The sequence below is a fragment of the Hyalella azteca genome, unplaced genomic scaffold (assembly GCF_000764305.2).
Source record: "Hyalella azteca isolate HAZT.00-mixed unplaced genomic scaffold, Hazt_2.0.2 contig14415, whole genome shotgun sequence".
Classification (NCBI taxonomy): domain Eukaryota; kingdom Metazoa; phylum Arthropoda; class Malacostraca; order Amphipoda; family Hyalellidae; genus Hyalella; species Hyalella azteca.
In genome coordinates this window covers 17,448-31,250 of record NW_025944302.1, presented here as the reverse complement: position 1 = coordinate 31,250, position 13,803 = coordinate 17,448, and the positions used below count along the sequence as shown (strand labels likewise).

General features: G+C 35.8%; 2 protein-coding genes across 2 annotated transcripts; both read left to right on the top strand.

Annotated features, from left to right (window-relative positions):
• The first annotated feature begins 724 nt into the window (after positions 1-724).
• On the top strand, positions 725-2,862 carry LOC125179012. The gene is made up of 4 exons (XM_047884050.1): positions 725-1,168; positions 1,873-1,941; positions 2,628-2,717; positions 2,800-2,862. Exons 1-4 carry the CDS (start codon positions 1,049-1,051, stop codon positions 2,860-2,862), a joined length of 342 nt encoding a protein of 113 aa, XP_047740006.1. The 5' UTR covers positions 725-1,048.
• Positions 2,863-6,204: 3,342 nt separating this feature from the next.
• LOC108665790 lies at positions 6,205-10,568 on the top strand. The gene is made up of 4 exons (XM_018152593.2): positions 6,205-6,383; positions 7,096-7,250; positions 8,424-8,601; positions 8,885-10,568. The coding sequence occupies exons 2-4, from the start codon at positions 7,138-7,140 to the stop codon at positions 9,035-9,037; spliced, it is 444 nt and encodes a 147-aa protein (XP_018008082.2). The 5' UTR covers positions 6,205-6,383; positions 7,096-7,137; the 3' UTR covers positions 9,038-10,568.
• The last annotated feature ends 3,235 nt before the right edge of the window (positions 10,569-13,803 follow it).

Here is a 13,803-nt window from a genome sequence, read left to right as displayed (position 1 = left end):
ACAACAGATTGGCTGATCGCATGGGCAGAAGTTATCATACTGAAGATTTTCTAGCACACCCACTCTATTATAATGAGTGAAATATTGTATTGAGTGAAATATTGTATTGAGTGAAATATTAATATTGAGTGAAATATTAATATTGAGTGAAATATTAATATTGAGTGAAATATTAATATTGAGTGAAATATTAATATTGAGTGAAATATTAATATTGTATCTCCACGCAGTAATGTGCGATTATCCGGAGCTGGAAAGTGATTTTGATACTTTGAGCTGCACCTCTGGAGCATCAGATGCCAGAATCTTGTTATCACTGTTGATATTAAACCGAAAACTTTGTCTTAGCAAAGCTTATTGATCTTATTCTATAGAAATTTTTAATTTAAAGTTATCACGAAACATCGCACTTTGAGCTCACTATTCAGGTTTTAGGTTCCTGGGAAAAATTGCTATTAATTTTACTTGTATTCATGAAGTTTTAAACTGATGATGGAGTGGACATGTGAAAAGTTTTCAATTAAATTATGGTTATTAATATAGGCATTAATTACTCAATTAACTTAGGATTATATACGACTGAATATAATTTTGTTTATGGCTTATAAATTCTGGCTAATTTTTTATTTGAATTAATCCATTATGCAAATAATAAGTTATGATTGAATCCATTATATTCTAGCAATATTTTCTCTAATTTATTACGTCAGATTTCCTCTTATTGTTAGCTGCACTAATCATCTTTGTCAAAATTATTTATAATAAACGACCATCAAAAACAATTAAGTCGCAACTTAATAATCCATTCTCAGGTCATGTGAATGTTTATGAAGATTGTCGATGACTTAATTGACAAATTGTTTAGATTTTTTCAGTTTCAAACTTTAATCCACTTGTTCCTTGTTCCATGCGAACAGGTAAAGTTATTTTAGAACGTTAATATAAATAATTCCGAGCAACATTAGACTTAAAAAAATATTTCAATATTCATGTTCAATGAATTCTAAGTTTATTTAACAATCCCTGCGCGTTATATTTTTGGTTTTTGATGGTCGTAACAATGAAGCAGAGAAGCGAAGTTCTGGTTCAAAGAAAGCCATCTTGGGCTGACCCAACACACCACATCTTCCACGTCCTTCTCCACGCCCTCACGTGGCTGTACCAGCAGGTGTGAGAACGTCTTTATAAAAAATAAACCTATATCATTTCTGTGTCACAAATATTTATTTTATGCGATTTTTACGAGAAATTTTTATTTCCATATACCAGTAATTGTTGTATTTATGGTATAGGAAGTTATTGTGGCTTTTAACCGAACCTTTCCTTGTTATCTTTTACCGAGCGTTGTCTTTACCGAATGTGTAGAATAACTTTTTGAGCGATCGTATCTCTCTACCAACTTTGAAAACGTCAGCGTCATTCTGATATGAAAGAAAACCTTTACCGGAAACCGTGCCATGCAAATTACTGGTTTTGGGATTGAGATGCTTTTCCACGAAATATAAATGAATATTTCTAAAAATGCATTACATTTATTTATTCATTATATAAAAACATTTTATTATATAAAAAGTTTTTATTATATAAAAACTTATTCATTACAAACTGTCTCGGACTTTTTTTATATCGATTTCCTCAATTTTTATTTCGAATGCTTGTTTTTTGGTATCGATATTATAGAATAGAAGTGTCGGCATTGAAGAAATTGGCCCATTAAATTAAGCAAAATTATTTCTTGTCGATATGTCGTTGCTATACGTCTATCATATGTCGTATATGATATTTTCAAAGTTATTTTAAATCGATGTAATTGAAGCTAATTCACTTGAATTAACAAAATTGTAAGTTTTAAAATAATTTTTTCAAATGCAGGTGTGTGAAATTTTCAGCCTCCGCACTGTGATCAGATTCCTTGGCTGTGATGCTTCGTCCAAAGACAAGGTAATTCCCAGGGACTATTACTAAGCTTGACAAAACCGAAATATTTACGGTAACTCGGGAAGTTATTTGAATAAGGTTAACCAATAAAATTTAAACAATCGTGACGACAAGATAATATTTATAAGATAAGCAGCAATTCAATTGAACATGAGTTATTGTCAAGCTCAGAAGTTGAGAAAATTGGTAGGCGAGAGTAGAAACTGTCCTGATGGACTTGATTAAATTATGGAGCCCTATATGACTTAATTTGATGTGTCATGTGCTTGGTAATTGAGCAATTAATTTTGATAAGTTACCCATAGATTTTTTTATTTCACAAATAGCTGTAGCCATTCCCCCAAGTATATAATGTTTTACCAATTCAATTGAGTCACGAAGCGCTCGGGGCTGCTAATCAATTGACCAGCTGCTTTGCTGTTCAAACAAGCTTTGGACTCATTTACTACAGGTTCACTAATCCCTTTAACTCATCCCTCCAGCATCCCTTACAATAATTCATTTCCAGTACATAAGATGAACAATGCATGCCATTGCACTAACTTACACTAATTCATTGCCAGTACGTAAAATGAACAATGTATGCAATTGCACTAACTTACACTAATTCAATTCCAGTACATAAGATGAACAATGTATGCAATTGGCCAATTGCACTAAATCCAGCTGCTTTATTGTTCGATTAGCAGATGGTGGACAAGCAACCGTTCCTGCCGGACTGTGAGCATTTCACCACCGAGAAGCTCACTCACTCCTTGGAACTTATCAAGGCAAATAAGGTGAGTGTGAATTGCCGAGCAATGAAAAATTTTGAACATTATATCAGTTAGGCCGGTTCAACCAAAAATATATTTTTTCCAGTTTGATATTTCGGAGGCCAGTGAACTTCTTTCGAACATCAACTGGAACAACAACTGTTTGTGAAACAACTTTGATGATGATGATGTTGGGTTTTAATTTAAGATTACTTCTAGAAGGAGTCTAATTTTCTTTCTGAGGAGTCTAAATTTCTTAGTTAACTTGGTTAACTGACCGATCTTTCAGCAACTCTGTTCACATATGTAAAACATTTATACAAAAAAAATCTTGATACATTTTTTGAGAAAATGAACGAAACGTGAAATACATAGAAAACGGAAAAAAGTTATTTTTATACATGAATCTCAATTAACTCTTAGCTTTTCAACAAGAGACATTTCATTTGATTTGTATGGCAAATATCTATAGCGAATCTAGAGTTTTTTTTTCCAATTTCACTTTGATTATTTTGTTCTCTAGAGGATATTTTTTATTTTCCACACTTTTCCCAATTTTCTTTAGTTTTAAAATGAATAACCCAAACAATACACAAATAATAGTCGCTTCTATAGTCGCTAGGTATTTACTTCACGAATCTAATGATACGTCGCCCAATGTTATAGGTTATATTTGAATGGAGAAGATAACTTTTTAATACGGCGTAAAATGGAAATTTCAGGAATTCAGGAGAGGGAAATAACAGAAAAGGATTAAAAAACAAAGGCTATAAAAACTTGCTTGATAAGTAATCTCTGGCCTTTGCATGAATTATTACTCCCATTGAGTGCACTATCATGCGCCGCAGGACTCGTTGTTGACCAGTTTAACGCGAATAATCCTATATAAATACGATATTTTCAAAATAAATTTGTATGGAGTTTGTGAGAAAATGATCATTTTTTACAAGCTACGAATTGTCTCTCGCACAAACTAGAGCATGCGCATATACAAGCAGCTTGCTGCGTTAGACGCGCCTTTTTCACTGCTACAGAAAAAGATTAATAACCCAAAAAGTTAAGTTTTTCAATTTTTGACGTAGAGCCCCCATCGACCATTAAATTGAAGTGTATACAGATAAAAATTATATCGCATAGAATGTAAAAATTCCTATTTAGGCTAAAAATATAGGGAGATTCAAGGCAGTTTTCTTAATTCGGTATACTGTTCATAATTGAAAAGTAACATTTTATGGAACATCGACTTGATCGTGTGACAGTCCACCTCGGCGCATGGCTAGTTTTTTAGCATTATAGGTGAAAGTTATGTATAAGAGGGCCATAAAAACATTATTGTGCAACCTAATTACCCCATCTGACCCGTGCTTGTGTAACCTATAGTCACACAAGCACATAGCCTAACAAAATTTAGAGTCGCCCCAGCTTCTGGTACTCCAAATCAGAAGCTGACTCGTCCGTAGATTTTCACTGGGTAGTCAGGCCCTTGCAGCGCATTGCGAGATGGGTCGAAACCCTCACACTGATCGAGTTTCTTGTGTAGATTTTAGGCCCGTAATTTAAACCCACCGAAGACACTTTTCGTCTCAGCCTATTTATACATGAATACGGAAATCGTTCTACGTCGATTTATCTGTATCTTCAAACTGATAAATATACAGATGAACTGATAATGTTTTGGCGAATGTAAAAAGATGAATATTGTTCTTGAGTTTAAAAAAATTGAATGAAATATCTTTTCAGGATGAACTAAATTTAATTGTAAATTTTAATTCTCTCAAATAGGACAATTCTCATAAATTTCCAAATGATAAAAGAAATGAATTGCAAATAATCGGGTAAAAAATGTATCTAATACCAAAAATAATTCCCTATAAGTTTCGAAAATATGTCCGCATGATAGTCATGTCTAATGGAAAAGATCCAGTGTCGTCAAGCGATCACATATCGATTCCAGCCCGCCACCGGGACTCAGGCAAGAATAAAATACATTAAATACATAGCTCGATTTTAAATTAATCTTTTTTTAGCGCATTTTCTCATTTATTGAAAAAAGGCGCCGTCTGTCTGTCCATCCGTCCGTCTGTCTGTTCGTCCGTGACTTCAAGTTTTCGTCGACGAGAAAATGCGCTCTCTGTCACTCAATGCAGTGAGCACTAAGTTATATTTTTTATATATATTGTCAATGATAAATAATGATTGAACTTTTTGAACAATTTAGTCATTATGCACTTAATTCTGGTTAGTATCTCATACACACTGTGATTATTTTACTGAGAATTGAAACATGCCTTTCCAAAGTCAACTCTTCAAACGAAGAGTTTAAAAATATGGTAAGTAAATGGAAGAGATACAATGCCGTGTGTCAACGCTCCTGCATTAGCCATATATGGGATGCGGTGATGCAAGCAATGTAGCCACCTCCAGCAGCATCGCTCCGACATATTAAGGCATCACATCAAACTGAAGATGATTCATTTAGCACGAATCGCCTGAGCAAAGATTTAATAATATAACTCAGTACTCACTGCAGTGAATGACAGAGAGCGCATTTTCTCGTCGACGAAAACTTGAGATCACGGACGGACAGACAGACAGACAGACAGACAGACATGGCGAGCACAATAGTGCATTTTTCCCATAAATGAGAAAATGCGCTAAAAATGGCCTATTTTAATAGCGCCCTACATATAATAAAAATAAAAATAAATATAACATATAAAAATATAACATATATATAAATATAACATATAAAAAAATATATAACTCAGTAGTACTCACTGCAGTGAGTGACATTTTCTCGTCGACGAAAACGTGAAGTCACGGACGGACAGACAGATGGACAGACGGACATGACGAGCACAATAGTGCATAAAACGTGAAGTCACGGACGGACAGACAGACGGACAGACGGACATGGCGAGCACAATAGTACATTTTTTCAGTAAATGAAAAAATGCGCTAAAAGGGCCCTTTTCATTGGCGCACTATATGAAAGCAACCAAACGTGCAAAATACCTGCATATTCTTCTCCAAATGCTATACACATCAAAGCCATTTCGTCGTTTAATAACTAGTCAGTTCTGGTAAGGTCCCATTCCAAAAATCCTCCAACATATAAGTGGATAAAAGTAAAAAAAAATGAATTGAACTAAATAAATTCAATAATTTCCTAAAGCGGGATGATGAATTTTATGCTCACAGATTGTCCCTATATATAATATATTAATTTATATACCGCAAGTTCACAAGGAATTTAAAAGTAAAAAAACAATCAAATTCACAAAATCGACATTGAAATCGTTTCAGTTTCCATCTCCATCATCAGTTCGACAATCTAAAAATGAATAAAATCATTTTATAAGTCAAAATTCCAAGACAGACATAAAACCTAATCAAGACCTAACATTATAATATATTAAATTCCATCAGGTGGTAGCTGACCAGATCTGCGACTTTCTTCGCCACCGGCAATCGGTTCAACAATCTAAAAATTATTAAAATAATTTTATAAGTCAAAATTCTAAGACAGACAGAAAACCTAATCAAGACCTAACATTATACTATATTAAATTCCATCAGGTGGTAGCTGACCAGATCTGCGACTTCCTTCGCCACCGGCGAGGCTACGAGAAATACCTGTCGTTTGGCTGCAGCGGAGGAGGTTACCTCTCATGCGAGGTCTCACTCAAGGTAACACGAGTAATTAGTGCAGCAATATTTTAATTATTAGTTAGTAATGAATAGCCGAATTAATTAATGATTTGGAGTTATAACGGAGCTGATATGAGGTATTTTAATTAGTGTTCCCTAAAGTTATTCAATTGATAGCAAGTGAAGAGATGATTTTGACTATAAACGAAATAGGGGATAATGTAGACTTTTGTTAAAAGTATATTGTAAATAAAATTATTTGTAATGCAAGAGTACAAAATTAATATGCTAAGAAAATACAGATAATATTGTATCTAGAATCTTTGCAATCTCAGTCTGTTATGTCACAGACATCATTTGGAATAATGGTCTCGAAATATGGGATCTGATTCACTCGGAATGCTTGTGGGCGCACGCTCCAGATGATATTCTATCATTAAGGGCTCACTATCACCGTAACAAGCTGTGGGTGCACGTAACCAGATAATTTTATATCATCGAGGGTTCACTATCACCGTAACAAGCTGTGGGCGCCAGCAGATGATATTCTATCATTAAGGTCTCACTATCACCGTAACAAGCTGTGGGCGCCTCCAGATGATATTCTACCATTAAGGTCTCACTATCACCGTAACAAGCTGTGGGCGTTAAAAACTAAAAACTAAAAACTAAAAACTAAAAACTAAAAACTAAAAACTAAAAACTAAAAACTAAAAACTAAAAACTAAAAACTAAAAACTAACGCCTACAGGTTCACGAAGACCCAGCGCTGCTAGCGTTAGCGTACGGCAGGATGGCGGGGCATGTGTACGAGAGTCCAGTAGATCTCGACCAGATCAGCATCGCATACGTGCATACCATCACCAGCAACCCCAGACTCTTTAGAGTCACCAAGCTCTTCGTTGAGTGAGTGATGAACCCACGTCATGATTTCGTTACCTGTTCATACTATCCAAATAATCATCGGTTAAAAGAGTGGCCCAGTGGTTACAGCTCATGCAGAGTACCAAGATTGGCGCAGAGAAGTGCGGGTTCGATCCCAGCTCTGTGCGCCAGTTTCTGGTCAGAATCGGCAAGGAGGCCGGGCGGTTAAGCAAAGAAAATTTGAAGCAGTTAGATGCGAGTCCGAGCCCGCCACAAGCTGTGGATGTTCTGCAATGTTGAGAATCGGCGACAGACCTACGGCCTAATAAACGCTGAAACTGCTATATTATATATATATTTATTATGAAAAAATAAATTGATTAATCATGTTCGATTGTTTTAATTCGTTTACTCTTACTTTAATTCGCCCACTTACTGAGAAATTCTCTTTTCTTAAGCCATTTAGATTTATCGAAAAGCTTTATTAAGATAAATCATCTATTTAAGTTATTATCTATTTTATTGCTTAGTTTCCAAGTGATGATGGCTGTTAACTTGCCCGATAAAGGGCATAGGTGTAAACAGGCTCTAATACATGAAATTAAATTTATATATGAGTTAGGTTTGAATGCTTCTTCATAGCACATTTGGTTCAGGTGCGTCACCAATAACCTAAGTAAATGAGATCAAAATTTAGTTTTTCTCTTCAGCATAAGCTGAATTTTTTTACATTTTATCATGCGAGCCGTTTTACTTATTCATGGTCCGTCAGCTGCTTCAACTTTTGCATGCGAACGGTGAGCACTTCATGCGTTCAGCTAACTTGTATATTTCCTTCGTAAAACTATTTCACTTTTTCATGCGTACGACTGCCTCCCTAATTTCGTCCGTACAGAGGTATGAATTAATCATATTTCGCGAATTTTTCATGCGTTCAGGTCTCACATTTTCACGCTGAATTTCATACGTACCACTGAATTTCTCCTCAATGCGCATAGCAACTAACTTTTCCATGCACACAGCTGGCGTACTTTTCAATACGCATAGCAGGCTTATTAGCGCTTTTTCTCATTTATAGAAAAAATGCACTATTGTGCTCGCCATGTCCGTCTGTCTGTCCGTCCGTCCGTGACCTCAAGTTTTCGTCGACGAGAAAATGCGCTCTCTGTCACTCACTGCAGTGAGTACTGAGTTATATTTTTTCCATGCGTACAGCTGGTTCATGCGTGTGTGCTACGACTCGATGACTCGCCACTACGTGGCCGCAGCGCAGCGCATGTACAACTGCCCGGTGGCCGCGGACGCTCTCTTCCTCTTCTCAGACAGCGACCCCATGAGCCCGCACTCGGCCTACGAGTCCATCGCCGACAAGTGGAGGGCAAAAGGGCGGAGGGTGAGTGCTATACTAATATTAAATATCCGGGGTTATATATTGCAGTTATGGAGTCGATGAGAGGCAAGAATTCACTATTACTTTTCGCCTTTGAGAGCACAACAGTCACGTATGTGCAAAAAGTGAGAGCGAAGTTTAGTTGTAACCTTACAATATTGTCATTCTGCACAATACTCGTGATGCTCAGTGTGTCCACATTCAGACAATTGCAATCATATTTAGATCAAGTTTAAGGTTTTCAAACCTTCTCAATCGAGATAATTGATGCTTACTATAATTGCAGGTTAGGTTCAGCATCTTCGAGCACTCCAACACAGGCCACTGTCGCAACTTTGCTGTCCACCCTGAAAAATACAGACATGAAGTCTACAAGTTCCTTGTCGACGTCGGATTTGTCGATCAGAATACTGTCGATAAGGTTTTATCGTCCAATTGAAATGACACGATTTTAATGTGCAATAAAAGCGCATCAAAAAGAACTAAATTAACTCGGAATAAGCGTTTTATCAGAAATTTACTCGAAAGTGCTACCAGAAAGCCGACGTTTTCTGGTAAAGCACCGACGCCTCGAGAAGCCTGCACTTTTTTAGTCGGGGATCTCATTCGTTAGGACGTGGAGCTCGTGTTGAGTTCAGAATTTCTGAATGTGGTAAATACGTGTATTGGTGGACCAATGGGGACTTGATAATGAACATGTGTCGTCTGCGCGAGAATGTCTGTGGTTGATTTTGTTCCCCTGATTTGGTCTCGTTTTATTAATTTTAAAACCAGAAGGTCAAGATGGCCGCTTCCCCAAGCTAGCATCACAGTACAGAATGTCCGATATTTTATCTCCTTTAATTGGGATATGGTAATTATTCAATTTAATTGATTAACTTGAGTGAATGAGCTTAACTTAGGTACAGTAATAATTTTGTAAGCTATTTTAATTTGTTTTTGACTCGCTCTGGGGGCTAGTCCAGTTTTCTACTGAGGTCTCGCTTTAGATCTGTTGTGGTTAGTTGTTCGAATTGTGACCCGTTTTTAGCTGAGTGTTCAGGCTGATCTATGTCAACTTGTCAAGTATGCCTGGTCATATGAGAATATCAACAAGATGAGAATGAATGGGATTGACAGTGAAGACGCTGATGGGCTATGATGTGACATGGTGTAGGTCCAATTTTAAATCCTTGTTTCAATAGTTCTCGCAGGAATTGTAATAGAAAAAAAATTCGACGTAAAAAACCGATTCCAACAAGTCTATCTTCATCTTTTTAGAGACTTGAAGCTCGTAAGTTGATGAGAGTTTGTGCCAATACTTACCTAGTGTCATTTTAATTACTATGAACATTCTACTAAGTAAATAGAGTTCCGAGAATTGTAATCTATAATTAAATAGCTTATGTAGAATTCTCAAGAAGTCACCTTGTTTTTGTTATTTACTACTTTTGCATCTGTTTTAATTGCTTGTGATCACCTAGACTTAATTCCATCGACGGTTCATGATAACTTGTTTCTATTCCATGCCCTCGTGCTGATTTGTAATGTTTGACTTAGGCCGACGAGGTTAATTGGATTATGTAGAGTAAAATATTGACCTCGTACCCTGTACGTTCAGTTTACTTGAGTTTGACCAGTTCACTTCTGGAATTGCGTTTACTAAATTAATTATTATGCAACGACCAAATGTCTTGCATGTTCCTCACTCTGATGAAAAATGTTGTCGGTGTAGGCTTTGTCTCAGAAATACAAGGAATAAGGGATCAAATCTTGAGCTTCAATCCCGCCTTATACGATTTGTTCGTAAAACGGTTCCCGAACTAATTAGATTACTTTAGGAGACTTCATATAGGCCCTCTCCATTCAAATGTGCCGCATTTAATACAAATGCAGTGGTGCGTTTGAAAGGCAGGATTGTTGCGCACCAAGAACATCATTATTTCTGTATGAGAAAGAAATTTGACGAATATATATGGAAATACTTTCCTTTACTGTTTTTTACAGTTTTATAAATAAAAGTTTCCAAAGGAGGACGGGAGACTAGATATTTTCTATGCTTTGATTCTAGAAACATTCTCGTGATTAGAAAATCGTGCAGGATGGGAAAAGAAAGTGGACTAATATCCTATATTAATGTATTGTTCAAGTTTAGAAGAGATAATAATTGAGGGAACGGCATTTCTCTCATTTTCAATGCGTGAACCAATTTGGCAGAGAAATTTTGGAAAAGCCTAAATCTATTTTCAGCGTTTGCTCTTCATTATTAGGAGTGTAATATATAACGACGAAACAATTTGAATTTATTCAAACTTTATTTTTGAATATTCACGTTATCACAAATTATTCAACAATCCCCGATAAAATAACCAAATTCTGCTCATTAAAATACTATATAAGGCTATAAGGCTCATTAAATAACTAAAATTTGATAAAGTAACTTAAACATTCGCATTAAAACAATTCAAACATTCACAGTTCAATAACTCAAACGTGAGTATTAAAAAAGTCGAGAATACAAATAAATAATAATAAAAATTCAAGAATAACACAAACACGCGCATTATAAAAACTCAAGAATACTCTTTAGAATAACACAAATATACACATTAGAAAAACTCCTGAATACTCATAGAATAACACAAACATACTAAAAAAACTTTGGTCCTTTCTTTAAGCTGAAAATTTTCTGGCATGAGGAAAAACTTTTACAAAGTCTGAGGGTCTGAGTTTTCTGAGCATAAATTAACCAAGAAAATCAGCCATTAGCCTCTAAGTTAAAATTTCGAGCATTCTAGCAATCTAACATATCGAATCATTAAAATTTTAACTACATAAAATATATCACTAGACGTAGCGCATTAGTAATATTCCCTGGCGCGTTGTACAGGAAGTGTGTTAGTTCGATGTCCTTTGATGTTGAGAAATATAGTTCAATGGCTTTGAGGTTATTGGCGTTGAGGTCATTCGAAACTACAATAATATTTGTTAGTGTAAATTACTTATCAACGATCAAAAATCCGCGGTACAAAAATCAACCAAGTATAAGATTTGTAACAGATAGAAGGAGCGTGCATCGGAGTAAGTAAGTCACGCCATCAGACTGAACATCAAACGCTTACCAAAAAAAAAGTTGAAATTTTAATATACGTATGACGCCGTATCACGAGAAACGGTTCCTAAGAAATGGAAATATTTCTGTAGCAGATAACGTTGCTGTTTGTACATTTTGCGTATAAGTTATTTATATGAATATTGAAAGTCACTGTCGTAAATATGGGACCAAGTCTTCTGATATTTGCTCAGAAGCGAACGCTACGCACAAACGAGGTGCTCGCGGACGCATAGGGAAGCCCCATCGTTAAAGCCTGCGGCAGGATACCATGACTTGTATCTTGGGTAGTCGGCTCTGTAATGCAGGCATGGTTCAGAACAAGTAGAATTATTTGACAACAAGCTTGCTATTTTTATAATTTGAAAGAAAAAATAGCGGAAACCTCAAACGTGTCTTTCCTGAAACGAAACGTATTTTTTTAAATCGAAAGCTATGCAGTTTCAGTAATAATTTTTGCATTTTTTCACCCCTTATTGATATCACACCTCAAATTTGCATTAAACATAGGCGAAGTCGATTTTTGATAACGAGGTAGAAATAAAATTCAATACAAGTTCAGGAATATGAACAATTAATAAAGACCATAATTTTTGGGCTTGTATATTTTTTATTACTGATTAGAGGATAATGCCGAAAACAACGCTAAAGTATAAAGTTTCTCGCGCAGATGGAGGAAAATTGCACAGGACAATGCGAGCGAGCGAATGGATGGAATAATGCCCAAGGTTTACTGGCCAGCTAAGCGGCAATTATATATATAACAGCGGCAACCTCAGTGAGGCAGCAACCTTCGTCAAGAGTGTATCGTTTGTATGGAGCTGGTATATATACGCAGAGATGCTCGAGGTGCTACTTCAAGCATTCATTTACTGAGAAATTAAAAGGATAGAAACAGTCCTAGAAATAACCTGAAATTTTCCATTAAATTGTAATTATGTTCCTTTTTATCTAATGAGAATTAAATTTTTATGGTAATCATTATAATTACTTAGAATACGTTGTAAAAATTGTGGTATAATAATAATGTACATATTGTGAATGAATGCTTTCAGAATAAATTTAAAGGTTAACATTTTTACCGGGAGAAAATTTGTTATTAAATAATTTTAAAAGTATTTTATTTCGGGTAATACAAGCTTTTTATTGCGTGCAACAAATAATATCAAACAAACTGTTCTCATTAATCGGGGCTTTATTGCTGTAATGTGGGACGCTGTAACTTTGACAAGTTGAATAGTTTTAAAGTTAGGATTCCCCACCAGCGATGGTTTTAATCGAGTTTGCAAATTAAAATAAGGTATTTTTTGCGGGCTAAATTACACCATCTTTGTTCAAAACCTAAAGTTCCGGCCTCGAGGATAACAACAGTCGTACTGGTCGCATCGTCGGAAGCTTCCCTCGTTCTCAGCCCGTTGCAGGAATTTTCAGATTTCTTCCGTTTATGGTATAAAATTTGCGTAAATTCATTTATTGACATTCATCTTATTATTGTTGTACGATGAGTGAATTTATAATGATGCGTTATTTGAAAAATTATCTCTGCAGTGGCAGCTGATTGTCAGTTTGGCTTAGGCGCTGGAATATTCTGAATTAAAGATGTAGGTAATTGAAAGATGAGCTTCGATTATGCCATACTAATTAGTGCATTTTCTCATTTATAGAATAAAGGCGCTATTGTGCTCGTCATGTCCGTCTGTCCGTCCGTCTGTCTGTCCGTCCGCGACTTCACGTTTTCGTCGACGAGAAAATGCGGTCTCTGTCATTCACTGCACTGAGCACTGAGTTATATTGTTTATTAAACCATGTCACAATGAACATATGATACTACTCATGCACTCACAATGATCTGGGGCCAAAGCAGCTGAATTGCAGGAAAATTTTGCGGACTTTATGTTGACATAACGTACAAAATAGATACTGATGTCTGTTCTTAAATGTAGGATACTAGCAGGTTTACCTGTCTTTCCCATCATACAACATATGCTTGGCAATGAGAAGGAACTGAAATCAGGAGTTTGAACCAGCGTGTGAGCTCACTAAGAGCTTTGGCCCACTGCTCACTGCGAACGAAACAATAACTAAAGATTATGACAGAAAATCTGTTGTTCAAC